Source organism: Triticum dicoccoides, chromosome 5B, assembly GCF_002162155.2.
Source record: "Triticum dicoccoides isolate Atlit2015 ecotype Zavitan chromosome 5B, WEW_v2.0, whole genome shotgun sequence".
NCBI lineage: Eukaryota > Viridiplantae > Streptophyta > Magnoliopsida > Poales > Poaceae > Triticum > Triticum dicoccoides.
In genome coordinates this window covers 41368323-41390579 of record NC_041389.1, presented here as the reverse complement: position 1 = coordinate 41390579, position 22257 = coordinate 41368323, and the positions used below count along the sequence as shown (strand labels likewise).

Sequence of the window (22257 nt, the reverse complement as noted above, 5' to 3'; positions counted from 1 at the left end):
AGGGTAGTTGCGGCGCTGCACCCAACGGTTGCTGCGAAGGCGGCGGCGGCCGCCAGGCGGCGTCGGGTAGCCAAAGGTTTTCGCACTGATGCAGCAGCAGCGGCTGCGGCGATGGCGGACCTTGCAGCAGCAGCGGCACTGATGCACGTGGCCTTGCTGCTTGCCGGGGCTTGCTACGTCGCTGCTCACTACCCCCCGCAACGTCGTCCCCATCTCTGGGGAGGCTCTGGCTCAGCCTCGCCGCCGCTCGCAGAAAGAAATTCAATCGACTTATGAATAGCTCCTGCGCTAAAAGAAAAGTTGAAAGAATCCTGGAGAGGCTGCTCGCCGGACCCTTGACCCGCTTTGACTAGGTCTCTGGGCCTGCACAGAACGGTTACGTGAGTGACGTGACGTATGGGTATGGCTTCCTCCGCAAGTTGCGCTCGCCAGTCGTGTCACCGCACACGGCGACGGCGTGCTCCGGTTCCGCTTTAAACCCCACTCCCTCCGGATCCATCCCCATTCCCCATTAATTCCAGTTCGTTCATTCGCTCGTTTGCCAGCCATGGCTCTCCATCTTCACCACCTACCCCTCCTCCTCCTCCTCCTCCTGCTATCCACCGCCTCCGCCTCCGCCACCCACTCGCCGGAGACCGCGCGCACCCACCACCACCACCACCGCTCGCCCTTCGGCACGGCCACCGCCCACTTCCACCCCGTCCCTGCCGCCGCGGCCTCCATGCACCAAAACCACCTCCACGCCGACAGCCAGTCTCTGCTCGCCACCGGCGACGTCGACCCCGTGCTCGCCGACGCGCAGCCAACGGACGCGGCGGCCACACCGCCTCCCGCGCTCGTCCTCCCGGTGCCGGATCTCGCCGAGGCGACGCCGCAGCCGCAGGAGGAGGGGTCCGCGTCCACGACCACCACCACCACGGTTCTCCCGCTCCCTGCCACGGTGGCGACGCCCGCGAGCCCGCCTCCGCATCCCGCCGTGTCCGACGCCGAGCAGGGGATGCAGCAGCTCGCGAGGGTGCTCACCTCTCTGGGCTACAACGAGATGGCGTCGGAGGCGCCGCTCCTCGCCCGCGCGCCGCCGCTCGCGAGGTGGCCCGGGGCCATCACCGTCTTCGCGGCCCCCGACGCCTTCCTCCAGGCCTCCTGCCCCATGTGCTCGCGCCGCCACCTCCTCGAGCAGCACATCGCCATGGGCTACTACCCCTACTCCGACCTCGCCGCCGCCGCCACCATGAAGATCCCCTCCGCCTCCGTCGGCTTCTGCATCAAGGTCGCCACCGAGCGGGGCCCCTTCGGCATCCACTACGCCAGGATCTACGCCGACGGCGTCGAGGTGTCCCACCCCGAGCTCTACAACGACGGCCGCTACGTCGTCCACGGCCTCCACGGCTTCCTGCGCCCGCTCACGCACTCCTGCTTCGACGGCCCGTACCACCACCACCACCTCACCGGCCGCTCCGCCGCATCCTCCGCGGCCACCGCTGCCTCCGTGGTGCGCATCATGATCCGCGACGCCATGGCGCGACTCCGCGACGGGGGCTACGGCTTCATGGCGCTGGCCATGCGCGTCAACTTCGCCGAGCTCGAGAAGTACGCCAACCTGACGCTCTTCGCGCTCGACGACCCGGCCATCTTCGTCGGCGGAGGCCACGACTACGTCTCGGCGGTGAGGTTCCACATCGTCCCCAACCACCGCCTCACGCGCGCCGACCTCCACCGCCTCCGCCCCGGCACGGTCCTCCCCACGCTGGCCGGCGAGGGCCAGAGCCTCGTCGTCACCCACTACGCCACCGACTCGGCCTCCAAGTCCAACGACGTCCGCATCAACTACATACCCATCAAGGAGCCCGACGTGGTGGTCAACTCGCGCATCGCCGTCCACGGCGTCTACGTGCCGTTCCCCCGCCTCCACCTCGCCGACCTCGCCGTCGCGTCCGCCACCGACCAGACGAACGGCACCTGCGGCGTCGGGGGGGCCTTCGGCGACTGCGCCTCCTCAGCGATCACCTCTCCCGGCGAGTGAAGCGTGAGTCGTCCCGATCGTTTTGCTCTGTTATGTTTCTAGCCATGGAGGATTTAGTGCTAGTAGTGCGTAGTGGTTCGGATGACAGATTGATCACTCGTTTAGTTCATAGAGTTTCAGATTAGAGATTGGGCAGTGGTGGTGATGAGTACTGTGTTCTTCTGATCACATTTTGGCACCGAATGGATGTTGCTCTGTTCCCACTGTTTAGATGGGAATTTGATTCATCATCTCGTTGCTCTGTTCCCACTGTTTGCTTGTGCTAATTTGGTTCCTGCATGCATCAGTTACTGTTTAGATGGCTTAATTCATGTCCAGTGTTTACTCTGAAATCTGAATCATCCTATGCATATGCATACAAGGATGCCCCAAACACACTGCATTGATAGTTTATTTTTGTTCTGTTAAGATGTAGTACTAAATTGACTTTGCAGATGATCTTGTCATGGTTTGGTGTGCAGGATCTTTGTCTACTTCAGTTTGTTTGTTCTGGTCATCCTTACCATCTACATATTTATGTGTTTTGCACCATGGATTATACAGCGTGAATGCTACTCCCTCCGTCCGAAAATACTGTCATCAAAATGGATAAAAGGTGATGTATCTAGATCTAGATACATCTCTTTTTATCCATTTTGATGACAAGTATTTCCGGACGGAGGGAGTATATAGGATCATGCTAAATTGCTAACTGAATGTCTTTGGCCGTCCCCTTTATGTGTTCATGAGAGATTGGGCAGTCGTATGGATGTCGCGGTGAGCAATGTGTCTACCTCTGATGACATTTTGTTTTGTGGCACCGAATGTTTGTTGCCTAGCTTATCCAGTACGACTTGAATCTAATTCGATTGATCTTCTTGTTGCTCTGCTCCGGCTGTTTGCTGAACTTTATTCTTGCTTGTATTTTGTTCACTGTTTAGATGGCTCAATTTACTTCCAATTTTACTCTGAGTCTTCCCACGCATGCAAATAAGGAATGTTGTTCAGTTGGTCGGATTCCCAAACTCACCGCAGCGATAGTTTTGTTCTTGTCCTGTTAAGATGTACAGTATTACTAGCTACTACTAAATTGAGTTTGCAGATGATCCTCTGATACTTTGAGCTGCAGCATGTTTGTGTGCCTCAGTGTGTTCTGTGTTTTGCGCCATGGATTATGCAGTGTGATTGTCATACAGGATCAAGCTAACCGAAAATCCTTTATATTCCCCTTTCGTCTCATGAACTTACAGTGATCATTTTGTTTCTGTTCTCTTGAGATGTAGATGGATGATCCTGTGATGATTTGATCTGCTGTTTCTTTGTGCATACTTCAGTTTGTTATCGTCACCGTCGTGAACATGATTGATCAACTTCATATGCTTGTTTTGACTCATGAACTTTACCTCACTTAAATTCCAGTGTATGACAGGAATATCGGTTGCTCGGCTAAGTTTTAGTATTTCATCAGTTCATTGGTTCCTGCTAGTTTCTGTCATGTTACTTGGTAGTAGTTTTCCAGAGTTGGTTGCTGGGCTAAAAAGTTTGAGCCTACTAGGTAGTTTCCTAGTTGAAAAATGCAAATGCAACTAGTTTCCTAGTTTTAACTTACATGCTGGCCAAGCAGTTTTCTAGAGTTGTGCAAATGCAACTTACAGTTTTCTAGAGTCTCATCATGATATTTAGCCTGCAATCTCGCTGCCTACATGTGTTTTTTGAAACTAGGAACGGAAGTGCAGAGGAAAATACTTCAGATTACATTCATGTACTTCAGAGATTCCTGCTTACATTTGCTACTTGTCTTGGTTTTGCTAATTTTGTTCCTGCATGCACCCGCTACTAGTGTTTAAGATGACTCCGTTTATTTCCAACTTCTGCTCTGAATCTTGTCGTCGCCGTTGTTCAGTTGGTAAGATTATTTTCGAAGTGTGAACCGCACGTGTGTTTGATCAGGCATAGGCACGGTTGCCCCAAACTCGTAGCAGCAATCATTTTGTGCTTGTTCTTTCTCTTAAGTCTTAAGATGTACTCCCTCCGTTCACTATTGTAAGATGAACTTACGGTGATCATCTTGTTTGTGGTCTGTTAAGATGTAGATTGGTGCGATTTTTATTCATCTTCTCGTTGCTCTGTTCCGACTGTTTGCTGAACTTGTGTTCTTGCTTGTGCTAATTTTGTTGCTGCATGCATCAGTTACTGTTTAGATGGCTCGGTTCACTTCCAAATTGTACCTTGAATCATCCTATGCATGCATATATACAAGGAATGTTGTCCAGTTTGGTGATCAGGCACAGGACCGAATGTCCCAAACTCACTGCTGTGATAGTTTCATTCTTGGTCTGTTAAGATATACTGTACTACTAAGTTGAGTTTGCAGGCGATCTTGTGATGGTTTGATCTGCAGGATCTTTGTCTACTTTAGTTTGTTTGTTCTGGTCATCCTTACTATCTGCATATTATGTGTTTTGCACCATGGATTATGCAGCGCGAATGTCATATAGGATCATGCTAAATTCCTAACTGAAAGTCTTTGGTATTCCCCTTTCGGTTTCGACTCGTCAACTTAGGGTGATCATTTTGTTTCTGATCTGTTAAGGTGTAGTAAACTGGATGATCCTGACATCCTGTGATGGGTTTGATCTGTAGGTTATTTGCACGTCAGTTCGTTTGCTCAGCATTGTGTGCGTGATTGATCAACTGCATGTCTGTTTTTACACCGTGGATCATGCAGGAGGAATGTCATAGGTACAGGATCAGGCTAACTGAAACTATTTGATATTTCCGCCTTTTCGGCTTTGACTCATGAACTCACCTCGGTTAAATTCCCGCTTATGACAGAAATGTTGGTAGCTGGGCTAAGTTAGTTTCAGGAGTTTATCAATAGTTACTATATTTTTTCTTTCAAGTTACTACTCCCTCCGTTCCAAAATGGATGACCCAACTTTATACTAACTTTGTACTAAAATTAGTACAAAGTTGAGTCATCTATTTTGGAACGGAGGGAGTAGGTACTTACTACTGTAGTTTGTTTCCTTGAATTGTGTCTCGTCAGGCAGTTTCTGTTGGTTGCTGGGCTAAGTCTGAAATTGCTAGGCAGTTACATGGTTGTGTCTGGTCAAGAAGTTTTCTAGAGTTGTGCCAATGCAACTTAGGGTTAGTCAGGTTATGTAGAATTCTGCACTGATAAACTTCCCATGAAGGTGGTGGTCAACTTGTGAATCAGACATATCTTGTAAAGTACTCCCTCCGTAAAGAAGGTGGTGGTTTACATCAACAAATTTATCACGACCCTTTATTTAGAGAGACAATATCGGGCCTTTCAATTGTGCTGCCGGCCGGAATTTTTTTGAAGGACGACGGGAAGATGAGGGAAAAGTGGCGTGATGCCTAAAAATCTTGCTACAAATACAACTTGCTACATATATTTAGTGTAAACATGTTTAAAATAGTTTACAAATAAATGTATTTCCATCAAATTTATTTAGAATATATAACCTTCATTATCTCCAATATGATGATTCGAACTCATTGCACTTCAGTATTTTTAAAAAACACCTATAGGCTATAGGTGATCTCAAAAGAACTAGTTCACCAACAAGGAAGTTGTCCATCTTCTTGCAGTAAAACAAAGTATGATTAATCAGTTTGTGCCGACCAGAACTTAGTGAAAAATCACATATGACATTTTTGTTCGAAAGGGCCACTTTAGTAATTTTCAAGAAGACCTCTTCGATTGTCATCTATGAAGAATATTCCTAGGGCAATAACAAACTAAGGTTTGCTCCTGCGATGGTTGAAAAGAACCACATAAGTAAATTTGACTATGCATTGATCAAAGATGATGCCAAATAAAAAGTTAACCAAAAATATATTTTTCGCCTCATTGAGATGAAATTTATTGTAAAATAGAACAATTCCACTATGGTGAGAGAATTTGAATTACAACAAAATCTCTCAAATAAATTTTATTTGATGATATTTTATCTAGTTCGAAATATATGCCTAGTAGTATTGATTCGCTAGACCGAAATCTCGGCAGCTTACTTTTTTCTGTGAGAAAAACTTCCAACCTATTCATAAGACGTACATTATGGGTACAAAGAACACAAGTAGCAATAGAAATTACATCCATGCATGTAGACCATCTAGCGACGACTACAAGCGGTGGAGCAAGCTGAAGGCATGCATCCGTCATCACCCCTCCCTCACCATAGTCAAGCAAACATTGTTATAGTAGACAGCCGGGAAGTCGTCATGCTAAGGCCCCAAAGGAACCGCACATCTGTCACCGACGAAGAGAAGCGTAGATCGGATGGACCCAACCTAAAGACATACGAACACAGACAAGTGATGATCAGATCCAAATAGATCCCTCGAAGACAAAAACTGCAACCAAATCCCACAAGATCCGTCGGAGACACACCTTCACATGCCCTCTGACGACGACACATTGTCGGGATGCAGGCTAGGCAGGGAGAACTTTATTCCATCTTTAGCCGCCACCTCGTCTTCCTGAGCGAGACAGAAACCCTAAACAACCTAAAAAAATTACATAAACGGAGCATGAGCCCTCCCACTGGCATGGGCACCTTACTTAACATATGGGAGCTTTAGAGCTTGGTTATTGCTAAAGTAAAGAGGGTGCCGCAGGTGGCAGAGTGGGTGATCTATAGGAGAAACAGTCATCGCAATTGGGGCATTTTGAACAACCTGTTGATGAGATAATATTGAAACACATATTTAACCCATGTGTGGATATTGGTGTTAATCATCCATTAATTAGGGGACTAATCATATTCCAAAGATGTAAACATGAATAGTTTAAAAAATTATACAAATAGGAAAGTAGTTCCTAACATGGATGAAGCATGTTGATCAGTGGCCCCAACATAAGAGGTTATCAAGAATGTTGTCTTTAATTTTCGTAGTTACTCTTTGTAATTTATTTAGTCGTAGGTAAGCCTATGAAGGGGTGACAAAATTTCATAAGAAATGGGAATGGGAATCAACATCCACACATTTCTTACACAACCCGAAAACAGGATTCCCAAAAGACTAGCCATGCCCCTCGCACCAAAACTTTTGGGCCTTCGAAGGTCTAGAGGCTTCATGCTAGCAACCAGGCCAAAGGGATGCTTCTATTTAGAGCAACTCTAGAATATCATGCAAAAAGCCGTTTGTGGGATACCGCGAACTATTTTGTGGAATACCACAATCCGCCTTTTGCGGTATGAACTTCGATATACCGGAATAGATACCTGATACACCCAAAATGGGTTTGTAGGATCCCAGAAATGCGTCCCGGATTCCGTACATATACCACTCCTATACAAAGTGTGCAGGTCGGGGCAAGATGCAGGGATTAGTCATTTTTGGCCCATAAACCGCATATCAGTCTCATTTTTGCGGATCGGGCCAATATACGCGGTCTGCTAGAGTTGCTCCCAAGCACCGGTCCACCCACATATCAAATTATCAAAGTAACGAACGCGAATTATATGAGCATGATGAAAACTAACTTGACAGTAATTCCAATGTGTCCTCGGGAGCCCTTTGCTTTATATAAGAATTTGTACAGACTTGTCATTTGCTATAAAAAGGATTGAGCCACCTTGCTGCACCTTGATTACACTTGTTACTTGTTACCTGTTACGAATCATCTAATCACAAAACTATTTGTTGCCGATAATTTCAGTGCTTACAGGAAATACCTTACTAAAAATTGCTTGTCATTTCCTTCTGCTCCTTGTTGGGTTCGATATTCTTACTTTTCGAAAGGACAATGATAGATCCCCTATACTTGTGGGTCATCAGAGGGCCACAGAGTGGAGTTAAAAAAATTATGATCTGAAAACCCACTTTATTCCAGCCCCTTCATTTGCACATACAAAATATTTACATTTAGATACATCGATTAAATGTTCATTCCATGTGGTCACGAACACACGGTTGGCTCCCTATAAAGAAAATCGACCCAGTCAAGTGGATCTTTGGATATTTCATCATCTAGATGCACCATTTTAGTATTATAATGCCCACGCGGTGTACATCATCCTGACGCATGGGTGTGCTACGGCCAATGTAATTACTGTTGAAAGATTTGGTACTCATAATGCATTCTTGCTGATAGTAACTGAACCAAATGAAACGTCCAGATTTTTCTACAGACAAGTAGATTAAGTAAAAAACTCTATGTAATACTTGATGCCGTAAGCATGGGTTCAGGCAGTTAACTCATATGTTCAGAATAGGAAGTACAAAGCTTGCAAGCAGCTAGCTGAGCTAGGCTCCTCGACACTTAAGTTGGTTTGATGAGGTTGCATTGGTCTGGAGGAGGGCCACAGAGTGGAGTTAGAAAAAATTTATGATATGAAAACCCACTTTATTCCAGCCCCTTCATTTGCACATACAAAATATATACATTTAGATACATTGATTAAATGTTCATTCCATGTGGTCACGAACACATGGTTGGCTCCCTGTAAGGCTGTAACCACTACAGGCTCCAGTTCCTTCCTTTTCCATTGATATTTATTTTCTTACAATCAGTACCCATATTTATTGGTTGTTTCACATGTTTTGCATAATTGATATTTACCGGTTAGTCTGAAAAGTCTGGGCTCCCCGCAAACACTTGTGAATGGGATGTCTCATTTGTTTCCTGCTCCATAAAAAATACAGGTGAAAATGCATGGCCACATAGTCAATACACATGCATGTTTTGTTCATGCAGATGTACCGTGTGAAATACCATTATAGCTTACCTCCTTTTAGTGAGCTGTGATCTATAGACCTTAACACAATGTTTTAAATAGCGGGCTCTGAAAAATAGCGGTGGGCCTCCAAAAACAGCTATAGCGGAGTTATAACGGGCTATAGCGGGATATAGTGGGCTATTTGTGAAGGCGACCATTTAGCGGCACCCTGCTGAAAAGGCTATAGCGGAGCTATAGCCGGCTATTTAAAACATTGCCTTAACATGAATGCCCTGATTCTAATTACGATCTCCAGCTATTGGCTGTTTCATTTGTTGATTTTTCTGAATCAATAATTTCATGCACCAAGTATCATCCAAATAGGAATATAAAGCACTAAGATTGAAGAATAGTGAACCTGACCGGAGGTTGGATAATTGATGAGTATAGCCAGCCCTCTGAATGTAATTATGAAATAGCTCTGCTTGGATAAGGTCCACATGCAACTGGAGACATTAATGGCCAAGAAATCAAGGCTAGCTCATGAGAACTCCATGCCTGCCGTGAAGATTGCTTCATGCGCGAAATTGTATTGTGATGTGTGGTGGAATGTAAATTTAAATACCAACTTAGGGTGCAATGTTAAGTTATAGGAAAATTATAATTATGCGCACAATACCTAATATATACATTTAGGCTGCAACTGATAGTTCCAACCTTTATTTCTATTTGCTTGAGCAAGAAACAGAACAAAACAAAGAAAATATAAAATGAACGAACTTACATATTATGAGAACAGAAAGTGGAAATGCAATCAGTTGAAGAGGACGCTCGCATCGAATTTGATATTGTGAACTTTGAAGTTTCTTATGTAGTGCTCCAAGCTAACCATAGGGTTTCTTATTGTATGCAACCGCCATCTCATGTATTTAAGCAACTCATGATACTTTCAGAGTATCCATCTAAGACCTACAACAAAGAATGACAATATAAGGATATACTAAGCTTCAAACTGAATTGTAATGAACAATGGATTGTCGCACCATTCAAGTAAGATCCCAATCACCTGACCCAACTGAGAATTTGTGAGAGGGATTGCCTCTTCAACATCCTGTTTGTCTGCACGTGCACACCTCATAGCTCTTTTTTTGTAGTTGATTGCAGGCTTAGGTTTCAAGGAACTCGGCAATCCGCACGCTTTCACAATATTCTGCAAAGGTCCTTTGTGTGGGCCAGCAGATGATTGTTCAGCAGCACCCTCTCGTTCATTTGGAAATGACATATACGACGATCCAATATCAGCAATGACACTTACTGACCTTCTGTGCCCACGATGCGTGTCTTCTTTTGCTCTTGCTGAACTCAACTCTGCAGAGCCAGATGAATCATTGGAGCTGTCAGGTTCTGGAATGTGCATTTGATCCTGATGCTACTAAGTAAGAAAAATAGTAACACATATTACCTTTACATGCGGGCTCTGTAAAGCACTGAATCTCCACCAATATAGAACCAGTTGTCCAAAATTATAAAACAAATAAGAAGAAAATATGTCTTCAGAAGTCTGGTTACAATATTCATAGGGACGACCTCCTTCAATCTGTATCAGCATTACAATATATTAAGCATCCGAGTAACTGAGATTAACTGCACTTGATACTTTTTTTTTGAAACAAATTGCACTTGATACTTATCTATACTACTATTAAAAGAGCGAACATGAATTCTCCTAAAGCCACACCACAAAAGTGTACACGGGATAATCAGGATCCTCCGATTTCACCATCTAACGAAATCTAAGAGCCAATATTACTTTGATGGTCTGCCTCCCGATCTAACGGCTGATGATGAATGTTCTGCCGTGGTCTGCCCGTGATAGGAGCCCGACAAGTTCGGATCTCCCTCCCCTCGCTCCCGCAGTCCATTCCCCGATTACCTCCTGGACCTGCGGGATTTCTCTCCTCCACCTCTCTTCCACACCTCCTCCCGAACCCTCTATCCCGCCGGAGGTGGGGTGTGACGGGCGCAGATGGCGGCGACAAAAGCGCGCGGCTGAGGACGGCGCCGAACAGCCGGCATTATCGCCGGATCTTCCCGGCCAACCCCGCTCCTCCCCGAGCACCTGGTCGCCCCGGCCGCCTCCAATGCCCAGCGGCACTCCGCCTCCACTGCTCCACCACTTCCTGGACGCGCCCGAGCCCTCGCTGCTCCGCCAGCGCATGGCCACCCCGGCCACCTACAGCTCGCCCCTCCGCTCCACGCCTCCCCACGTGCACCGCCGACGGCCCTTGTCATCGCCCTGTCCGCTAATGGTGGCGACGCGGGACACGCCGCCAAAGCTGGGTACGCTGGACACGCCGCAGAAGCTGGGTACGCGGTACACACTTCTGTTGCCAGGGACGTGGATAGCTGCTAGGTATGCTGACGCTGCTATTGCCGATCTGATATCATTGCCGGGATAGTTGCAGATAGGTTGAATCTGGTACGCCATATCCATTACCCCAATCTTTTTACATCAGCAGCAACTGATTCCCCACGTCTAACACACGTAGTCACCATGGCCGACCTTCAGCGGAGCAACACAACGAAGGGTGATGACAGGGGAGTAGGCGCGCGGCCGGGAGCAAGCCGGCGGGCCCGTGGCAGATGCCTGCGGCAGGTGAGCAGTTGGCGTGGGTAATAGCGACCATGCAGCATCAGATTCCCCATTGGGATGATATGCAACGGAGGTCAGGATATCAGATATATGCATGATGTTACTTGTTTTGGACAAAAATCATGGTATTTCGTTGGTTTTCTGATGAGAGAAACCACATGCCTTCCAAGTTCTACCTTTTCGTGCAGGCAACATCGCTAGCTTCTGCCATATATTGGACCCGTGAAAGTCTCTATGCTCACAACGTGTTCGACGAAATAACAATGGTGTTGTGCTTTTGAGGTCAGTCTCCAAAAGGGAGCATCTGCAGGCATGTAAGTTGCCGGATCCACATGCAGGAGGATTTATGGAAGAGGAAAACATGTATGGTAAGGAGCGGAGGGGGTTCTGCATGGCCTCCAGCAGCACCATATTCAAGGAATTCGTACAGCAGTGTTACCTCTTGCCTTCCAGTTTGCTTTCCTGGTTAAACTCATGTTTAAATATATGGACGTGTCCTTTTGAATATGTAAATGTTACATCTCTGATAATTTGCATGGTATATCTAACCATTCTTCCCTTTCTTTATTATTTAGCAAAGGTAAGATGAAATTTACCTGTGTGTAGTGTACCATGTTATGTAGGTAGACCAGACAGTCAGATTTGAAAATTGTTTGGCCATGGCCATACATTTAGCTGCTTGGAGTATATTACCTGGACAGGTTCCTTGTTACATGGTTCCCAACTTCCCATTATGTATGGCAAAAGATCTTCCCATTGACTAACGATGTTTAAATACATAAGAGAACATTCATATGCTGTTTTCCTACAAATCTAACTATGAACCCCAGAAGTGAGTTTATGATCATTTCTTATTAAATCATTGAAGTGATTGCTTTTCCCTCTGATTTTCTTTGTGTGACATATATAGAGTCGTCTTATAGTTGTATTTGGCCTGAAACAAAACAATGTCCATTCACTCCAAACGATCAAACCTACAATTTTTGTTAGTGGAATTTTATGTTTGTCACAGTCGGCACTAAGACATACTTGCATCAAGCATATCATTTTTATATAAGGATATACGCAACAAACAGTGTGTTGCGATCATTTTTCTATATATAGTCAGAACTGAGACACAACATGTGTACTCTCTTTGAAAGCAGGTGAACCAGCTGGATCTCTTCGTCAACGACTTTAATGGGGATGAGGTCAGGGCTGGAGCTGCATTTCCACTGCTCTCTCCAGCTCACAGCTGGTTATGCATGCTTTACCTTATATCTGCCCAGGTCTAATCCTTCACCCTTCCTCAGTCTCCTTATTTCTTGATGCTGGGGAATGCACTCTATATGTTAGATGTAACAATTTCGTGGTCAATCAACCGTAATATGGTAAAACTAGAAAGTGATATGAGTTTTTTTTATGCACTAGAAATATATGAAAACTGTTGGCCCAAAATCAGAGGGCTGCACTAAATTATTGGCCATTTTATCTCATGTTTTCGATGTTACTTGTCATGTATCAATTTTGTGGTCAATCAACTGGTAAAACACTAAATCTAGAAAGTTATATGAGTTCTTTTGATGCACTAGAAATATATGAACACTGTCGGCCCAAAATCAGAGGACTGCACTTAATTACTGGCCATTTTGAATCATGGCTTTGATGCTAATTGTTCTACCATGAACATTCTCTTTCGCTAACATTCCAACATTAATGTCTAAGCTGTGAATTGAAGTTGGGACCAACCCATTACTTGTAGAGATGAGCTAACCATGACACCAAAGTAACTGTTCTGTTCTATGCGTACATATAGCTTCGTATGATGATGCATGACAAAGTTCTCATATTTACATGCTTGAGCACAGTATGTCATATACCCAATATTTGTATAGTTCATGTTAAGTAGTAAATATACATTTGACACCAAAATGTGTGGAAATCCCAAGTTCAATCTATTATTTTTATAAATATATTGATGATGAAGACAATATATGAGTTATAACTTATAACTGCATTTTTTGTTGATAATCTTCAGTGTCAAATTTCATGCACTTTTCTCACGGTATAATAAAGAAACGCACCATCATGCAAGATGGCGGCTCAAGTTCTTTCTACACATGCACGATTACTATTCTTCAAGAAAAAAGGAACTGCTACTCACCCGCACATCGGGGTTTATGCTAAAGCATGAGTAAACCTATAGAAAGTTTTCCTGCCTACAAGGTACAAAGCAAAAGTATATGTACTCTCAAAGATTTTCATTTTCCACTCCATCAAGATTTGGTGCATTTGGCGATTTGTTTTTGTTACTGCTCATCTTGGTGCTTGTTTTGCTGCAGGTCAAAAAAGACGATTGCTGATGCAGCTTATTGCCCGCATATATGATAGATTTTTAGTTATCTTACCCTCTTCTTCTATAAGAATAGATCACTAATGCTAATGCAGCTTATTGCGATCTTGTGTTGTAGTAGTATTTTCCCCTTATGCAGTAGGTCTCTCGCAAGCTTATTGTATGGCAAATAATGTGTGAGGTTTCAGATTCAGGAAATTTATTTCTGCTGCATCACTAGAATTGTTTTATCACTATAGATGAACATGTATTTTCTTCAGAAATACGAGCGTTGCACGTGCATGCTAACTAGTGGTACTAAAGGTGCAATCTTGCCGTGTTAGGATTTGAAATAAAACATGCCATATTCGTAAAGTATTAAACTTTTCTGATTGTGGACATCCCCGTGCGGATTGCAGTGTACTTCAACTCTACATCGCCATAAAACATATTAAGCTTATGAATAAATGAGATTAAACATACTTGATAATTCATACTGTTTCTACCAAACGTGCAATCTTGCATGTACTTCAATCTCCATCACCATCGATTGTAACTGCTGCCTGCTACTTATGCGGCCTAATTCAAAAAAGTATATCGAAAGGACGTTCGTGCCTGCTGGTGCAGATTGACGGGCGACAGCGACGCTTCCCCCGACCCGCGCGTCGCCCTCCGCCCCGGGCGACACGGGGGAACCAGCCGCCGCCCAGCAGCCCCCCTCCCCGCCGCCCTCTCCCGCTCGTCGTCGCCGGAGGGTCGGCCGGCGAAGCCGCGCCCGACCCCAGGATGGCGGCGGCCGGGCGGATCTGACGCACTGCTCGGCGGGGCGCCTCATCTATCTTCGGCTCTCCTGTCGGCCGCCCTCCGCCAGCCGTGCCCTATGCCAGCGCGTCCCCGGTGGCCTTGTACACCCCAGCCCTCGTCCGCCCTCCCTGCCACCCGCCGCTGCGAGCTCCTGCCGCCGGCAAGGTTCCTCCGCCTTCCCCCGTCTCCGCGTCAGATCTGTCCGTCTTGCCGCCGGCATCCTCTCTGCTGACAGCGCCGGACCCGGGATTGGGGATGGCGTGCTCCTTTGCTGGTCTCGGGCAGTCCTTGCGGTGCCCGCGACGGCACTCTTCTCCTTCCGAGCCGCGGCCATGGCTTCAAGGTGCGGCTTTTTGGTGTGCTTCCGGTGGTGCCTCCCCAGCGTCGGCCGGCCCTTGCGGCGTGCCTGCTGGTGTTCTGCGGGCGCTCATGCCCTTGCGTTGGAACCCTCGCTGGTGTTGCTCCGGACTCGGCGGCCCTCGACCTGCGTTTTCCAGTGTCATTGGGTTGTCGATGCCTCTTCCAGCGTGACGCCGGCCCCGGCGCTAGTGAGGCTGCCTCTCCTCCAGCCTCTATAGCTTGCCGGTGTCTTGACGGCCTCGGCCCTAGCGGCCCGGATCTGCGTCTCCTTCAGTTCCTGGCTTGTCGGCGTCATCGGGTGCCGTCGTGTTCCCTGCATCGCCCCCCTTTGCCCTGCCAACTACCTCAACCCTGGCCACCTGGCTGCCCCACCCCTCGTCATGTCCAATGTTCGCGTGTCCAGCGTGGCTCCCCCCTAGTGATGGTGGTTCTTCGACCTACGTGTGGCTTCCGACTCCCGGTTCCGGTCCGGTGGCTTTGGGATTGCTCAAATATAGGCCAGGGAGAAATCCCTGCTCGGCTTGCCATGCTGGCAACGGCGACACTCGCGAGTGTCGTCCCCTCCCTGGAGGCGTTGTCATGGCCTCTTCTGTGCCCATCTTCGAGTACTAGGGGAAACCCTAGGTCTGATTCTTCAGATCGGACGATGATGGTGCCATGGCGTTGTTTTCCTTCCTGAAGCCGTCGTCTTGTGTGCTCGCGGCGTCCCCGGTGTTGATTCTTGGTTGTCTGACTTCACATTGGTTTGGGCTTGCATCTCTAGTTAGTGGGCTTAACTGTGTCATTTGCTTGTTCGGGCCAAGCAGCTTGTCTCTCTTTTCTATTTTTGGGCACCGTGTTCACGCCTTGCGTTCGTGGATGTGTTGTACCTTATTTGTACTCATTCTCTCTTCTTCTATCAATGAAAAGATACCTATGCTTTGCGTATTCGCGAAAAAAAATAGAGTTCAAGACAGAAGGTTATAACCAGCAGACCATCTTAAATGGTCTTCCAAAAGGAATCCGTTCAACCATAGCATACACCTTATTCTTCCCAATCATGTGACTGGCCTACCTCTTCCATGGAGTATCCAACAGTTAATACATCTAAACAAAAAACACCTTTTCAGGCCAATAATGTACGGAAACTGAAGCTACCGAAAAATTTACCTGAAGTGAATCAACCAGACTAAAGAACAATGTTAATTAGTCTCTCTAGGAAAGGGCATGCTAAGCATGATGAATCAAACAATGAGAAATTAGTTGTCTCTCAATTAAAAAAACCATAATGGCTGGGTGTAGTTCTGACATGACTTGGTGGCCACCTGAACATATTAAATCATGGAGAAATTAACCTAGTCTCTCTAGCTTGTGGATAGACTAACTAAAACACAACAATGAATCAATCGATGAAAAGTTAGGAAGTAGCACATTAAGGTTCAATTTGTGTTTGCTTCATTAAGTGTAGGTTTCCAGAAAAAACAAAAGCATGCATGATTCCAATCCTAATTGTGGCTTCAGTATGCAATACCTCGTGGAGAACTGGCACCCAGAGTTCTGGCGACATTTAGAGCACCGTTGCACGGCGGATGGTCTTCCGGCGAAGTAGGTGGATGCGACATTAGACGTTTCCCGCACAGCGACCTTGTCTTACGAACTTGCAATGCGATTTACTTGTGCTCCCACTTTAGGGTTTCTTCTTATGGCAGAAAAATTGGTGTGAAATCTAGGTTGGCTCCATGCCTAAGTGTTGGAGCAGTTGTCCTGTGTGAACACACCATCGAATCCTATCCAAATCGAAGACGTCCGCCTCGAGGTGGATGAGGGTGGGGGTCACTAGTAGAAAAGGAGGCAATGGTCCAGACCGGGTCAGCCCATTAGTCCCGGTTCAATCCAGAACCGGGACCAATGGGGGCATTGGACCCGGTTCGTTAGCCCCGGGGGCCGGCCGGGCCACGTGGGCCATTGGTCCCGGTTCGTCTGGACCTTTTGGTCCCGGTTGGCGGGACGAACCGGGACCAATGTGCCTTGCTCCTGGCCCACCACCATTTGTCCCGGTTGGTGGCCTGAACCGGGACCAAAGGCTTCCCTTTAGTCCCGGTTCAAGCCACGAACCGGGACCAATTAATTGCCTATATATACCCCACGAGTAGAGCACTCTCACTGCTCTGTTTTTCGTGGCCGGCGAGGAGAAAGCTTTGTGGTGCTCTAGCTCACCTCCTATGCACACGAGGTGTTCGATGGAATGCCCGAGCCACACTACTTAAGCTTTCTCCTCTCCAAGCTCCACCTCCAAGCTCCATTTTTCTCAATATTTGTCTAGGTTTAGCGGTCTGTCACGTCCCGTCCCCGTCTTCACCGTCGTCGATCGCCCGCGCCGATCTCGTCGCCGGCACCACCGTGGTGAGCCTCTTGTTCTTATCTTCTTTCTGAAAGGAAAAAACTCTCACTTGTATGTTTATATAGATACTTGTATAATTTTCTTACTTTTATTATTGCATTTTATATAGTGCGATGGTTTTGGTATCCGCCCCCGTCGGCCCTCGTCCTGTCTATGATTCAGATGTGGTATATATTATCTTTTCATAACTATTGGTTCATTTATTGTTTATGACAATTATGCCGACCAACGTGATATAGATTTTATTTATCTAGGAGGTTGTTGAACCGGAAATTCCAACTGACCCTATTGTCGAGAGGTTAAATTTAGTTGAAGAAGAAAACAATTTTGTTGATGGAAAAAATTAGAAAAATTGAGGAGGAGAAGATGATATTGGAGTTGCATGTTGCGGATGTCGTCGATGATCACAAGATCAAGATGGATGCAATGCGCTTGAAGATTAGAAAGATTAGAAAATATGCCATTCATACCGAGGCTTGGTATCATTATGCCGTTGGATCAGTTGTTACATTGGTTGCGATTATGATCGCATTTGTTTTCGCATTGAAATATTTTACATAGTTTCAGTGTATGGTTTAATTAATTTAGATGCTCTGCAGAGCTTTATGTTGTTAGATAAGAACTATGTATGTACTTTGGTTTTAATGTGATGATAAACTTCTATTAATTTGGTCACTTAATTATCTATTCATGATGTTCTGTAATGATTTTTGACACACTTAATTATCTATAATGCACGCAGATGAACCGGCAATGGATGTACGGTTTAAGACACACCTCCGAGTACATTAAGGGCGTGCATGATTTTCTTGAAGTAGCTGAGGCAAACAAGTAGAATGGTTTTATGTGTTGTCCATGCCCTATATATGGGAATACGAAGTTTTACTCTGACCGGAAAATCCTCCACACCCACCTGCTTTACAAGGGTTTCATGCCACACTATAATGTTTGGACGAGGCACGGAGAAATAGGGGTTATGATGGAAGACGGCGAAGAAGAAGAGTACGATGACAACTATGTGCCCCCTGAATACGGTGATGCTACTGAACATCAAGAGGAACCAGACGATGTGCATGATGATGCTGCAACGGGCGAAGCTGCTGAAGATCAAGAGGAACCAGACGATGTGCCCGATGATGATGATCTCCGTTGGGTCATTGTCGGTGCAAGGACGCAATGCGAAAGTCAAAAGGAGAAGCTGAAGTTCGATCGCATCTTAGAGGACCACAAAAAAGGGTTGTACCTCAATTGAGAAGATGGCAACACAAAGCTTGGTACCATACTGGAATTGCTGCAGTGGAAGGCAGAGAATGCTGTGCCTGACAAAGGATTTGAGAAGCTACTGAAAATATTGAAGAAGAAGCTTTCAAAGGATAACGAATTTCCCGACAGTACATACGCAGCAAAGAAGGTCGTATGCCCTCTAGGATTGGAGGTGCAGAAGAGACATGCATGCCCTAATGACTGCATCCTCTTCCGCGGTGCGTACAAGGATCTGAACGCATGCCCGGTATGCGGTGCATTATGGTATAAGATCATACGAGATGACCCTGGTGATGTTGACGGCGAGCCCCCCAGGAAGAGGGTTCCTGCGAAGGTGATGTGGTATGCTCCTATAATACCACGGTTGAAACGTCTGTTCAGAAATGGAGAGCATGCCAAGTTGATGCGATGGCACAATGAGGACCGTAAGAAAGACGGGAAGTTGAGAGCACCCGCTGACGGGTCGCAGTGGAGAAAAATCGAGAGAAAGTACTGGGATGAGTTTGCAAGTGAGCCAAGGAACGTATGGTTTGCTTTAAGCGCGGATGGCATTAATCCTTTCGGGGAGCAGAGCAGCAATCACAACACCTGGCCCATGACTCTATGTACGTATAACCTTCCTTCTTGGATGTGCATGAAGCGGAAGTTCATTATGATGCCAGTTCTCATCCAAGGCCCTAAGCAACCCGACAACGACATTGATGTGTACCTAAGGCCATTAGTTGAAGAACTTTTACAGCTGTGGAATGGAAACGGTGTACGTACGTGGGATGAGCACAAACAGGAGGACTTTAACCTAAAGGCGTTGTTGTTCATGACCATCAACGATTGGCCCGCTCTCAGTAACCTTTCAGGACAGACAAACAAGGGATACCACACATGCACGCACTGTTTACTTGACACCGATAGTATATACCTGGCAAGCTGCAGGAAGAATGTGTACCTGGGCCATCGTTGATTTCTTCCGACCAACCATCAATGTCGAAAGAAAGGCAAGCATTTCAAAGGCAAGGCAGATCACCAGAAGAAGCCCGCCATGCGTACCGGTGATCACGTACTTGCTATGGTCAATGATTTACACGTAATCTTTGGAAAGGGTCCCGATGCACTAGCTGTTCCGAGTGACGCTGGGGGACACGCACCCATGTGGAAGAAGAAATCTATATTTTGGGACCTACCCTACTGGAAAGACCTAGAGGTCCGCTCTTCGATCGACGTGATGCACGTGACGAAGAACCTTTGCGTGAATCTGCTAGGCTTCTTGGGCGTGTATGGGAAGACAAAATATACAGCTGAGGCATGGGAGGACCTACAACGTTTGCACGAAAAAGACGGCATGCCTCCAAAGCAGTTTGAAGGTCCTGCCAGCTATGCTCTTACCAAAGAAGAGAAGGAAATCTTCTTTGAATGCCTGCTTAGTATGAAGGTCCCGACTGGCTTCTCGTCTAATATAAAAGGAATAATAAATATGGCAGACAAAAAGTTTCAGAACCTAAAGTCTCATGACTGCCACGTGATTATGACGCAACTGCTTCCGGTTGCATTGAGGGGGCTTCTACCGGAAAACGTCCGATTAGCCATTGTGAAGCTATGTGCATTCCTCAATGCAATCTCTCAGAAGGTGATCGATCCAGAAATCATACCAAGGCTAAGGAGTGATGTGGTGCAATGTCTTGTCAGTTTCGAGCTGGTGTTCTCACCATCCTTCTTCAATATCATGACGCACGTCCTAGTTCATCTAGTTGACGAGATTGTCATTCTGGGCCCCGTATTTCTACACAATATGTACCCCTTTGAGAGGTTCATGGGAGTCCTAAAGAAATATGTCCGTAACCGCGCTAGGCCAGAAGGAAGCATCTCCATGGGCCATCAAACAGAGGATGTCATCGGGTTTTGTGTTGACTTCATTCCTTGCCTTAAGAAGATAGGTCTCCCTAAATCGCGGTATGAGGGGAGACTGACTGGAAAAGGCACGCTTGGAAGGGACTCAATAATATGCAGGGACGGATATTCTTGGTCTCAAGCACACTACACAGTTCTACAGAACTCTACCTTGGTGACCCCGTATGTCGATGAACACAAGAACAGTCTGCGCTCCAAACACCCGGAGCAGTGCGACGACTGGATTACATGTGAACACATCAGGACTTTTAGCAGTTGGTTGGAAGCACGTATCAGAGGTGACAACACTGTTTGTGATGAGCTGTACTTGTTGTCCAGGGGACCATCTTTGACTGTATTGATTTGGAAATGATACGAGATAAATGGGAATACATTTTACACGATTGACCAAGATCAAAAGAGCACCAACCAAAACAGCGGTGTCCGCTTTGATGCAACAACCGAGAGGGGAAAGGACACATATTATGGTTACATAGTGGACATATGGGAACTTGACTACGGTGTAGATTTTAAGGTCCCTTTGTTTAAGTGCAAATGGGTCAATCTGTCAGGAGGCGGGGTACAGGTAGACCCACAGTACAGAATGACAACAGTGGATCTGAAAAATCTTGGGTACACTGACGAACCGTTCGTCCTAGCCAATGATGTGGCACAGGTTATCTATGTGAAGGACATGTCTACCAGACCGAGAAAGAGAAAAGATAAGGAAGCAAATACATCATACGTTGAGCCAAAGCGCCACATAGTTCTTTCAGGAAAAAGGGACATCTTGGGAGTGGAGGACAAGACAGACATGTCTGAAGATTATGAAAAGTTTCATGAAATTCCTCCTTTCAAAGTCAAGGCTGACCCCAACATCCTGATAAACGATGAAGATTATCCATGGTTACGGCGCAATAAGCAAATGACACAAGCGAAGAAAAAGTGAAGACTTTCTCACGCAACTATTATGATGATACCATGCCAACTTTGTAACTGACGAGTATGATATCATTGTCCGTTTTGTACATGCACATGCTATGTGGGTCAATTTATGATACCATGCCAACTTTCAACTTTTTCATAGTTCATTTGAAATGCTTTAATGTCTTATGGTTCGGCCCTCGTAATAATTAAAAATAGCAACAATAAGTATTTTGTTGTAAGTAGAAACAAAATAAAATAAATAAAGCAAGAAAGAAAAAAAAACAAAAATAGTGTTTTCAAATTTGAAAACTAATGGCACTAATAGAAAGTTTATAATTTTCCTAAAACTAAAAGCAAAAACAATTAAAAAATAAAGCAAAAAACAAAAGAAAATAAATAATGCAGAAAACAAAAGAAAAAAAAACAACAATAAGTATTTTGTTGTAAGTAGAAACAAAATAAAATAAATAAAGCAAGAAAGAAAACAAAAAAACAAAAAAAGTGTTTTGAAATTTGAAAACTAATGGCACTAACAGAAAGTTTATAATTTTCCTAAAACTAAAAGTAAAAACAATTAAAAAATAAAGCAAAAAACAAAAGAAAATAAATAATGCAGAAAACAAAAGAAAAAAACTAGAAAAAAAATAAATATAGCAACAATAAGTAAAGAAAACAAAAAAAACAAAAAAATGCCTCCTACTGGGCCCCCACGGCCTGAATACGACTAGAAACCCTACTATGGGCCAGGATTCAGGCCCGCAGTAGGCCCGGAAGGCCCATCAGGCAAAGCAATAGCAAGTAGGCTCGAAAGCCTGCGGTGGAGAGGAGCTCGAGAGGGGTGCGGCAGTGGGGCTTATAAACCACTGCGCGCCCCTCTCGACTAGTGGGGCTTATAAACCACTGCAGCACAGAGGCCTTTGGTCCCGGTTGGTGGCACCAACCGGGACTAAAGGGGGGGCATTAGTCCCGGTTGGTGCCACCAAC

The 22257-nt window shown here is 45.8% G+C and overlaps 1 protein-coding gene and 1 long non-coding RNA gene across 3 annotated transcripts; both read left to right on the top strand.

Moving 5' to 3' along the window:
- Positions 1-422: 422 nt before the first annotated feature.
- On the top strand, positions 423-2306 carry LOC119307243. Its single transcript, XM_037583325.1, has one exon. It carries the CDS (start codon positions 548-550, stop codon positions 2021-2023), a length of 1476 nt encoding a protein of 491 aa, XP_037439222.1. The 5' UTR covers positions 423-547; the 3' UTR covers positions 2024-2306.
- Positions 2307-10982: 8676 nt separating this feature from the next.
- On the top strand, positions 10983-13967 carry LOC119305120. Of its 2 annotated transcripts, XR_005148554.1 has the most exons (5): positions 10983-11173; positions 11264-11420; positions 11536-12615; positions 13365-13552; positions 13669-13967. It is a non-coding gene; the product is annotated as an uncharacterized LOC119305120 (long non-coding RNA). The 2 variants fall into 2 exon arrangements; XR_005148553.1 differs by having other exon boundaries at positions 11264-12615.
- Positions 13968-22257: the final 8290 nt, after the last annotated feature.

What these genes read in the sequence shown, in the direction of transcription:
- LOC119307243 (XM_037583325.1), top strand. Translation starts at nt 548, where the DNA reads ATGGCTCTCCATCTTCACCACCTACCCCTCCTCCTCCTCCTCCTCCTG.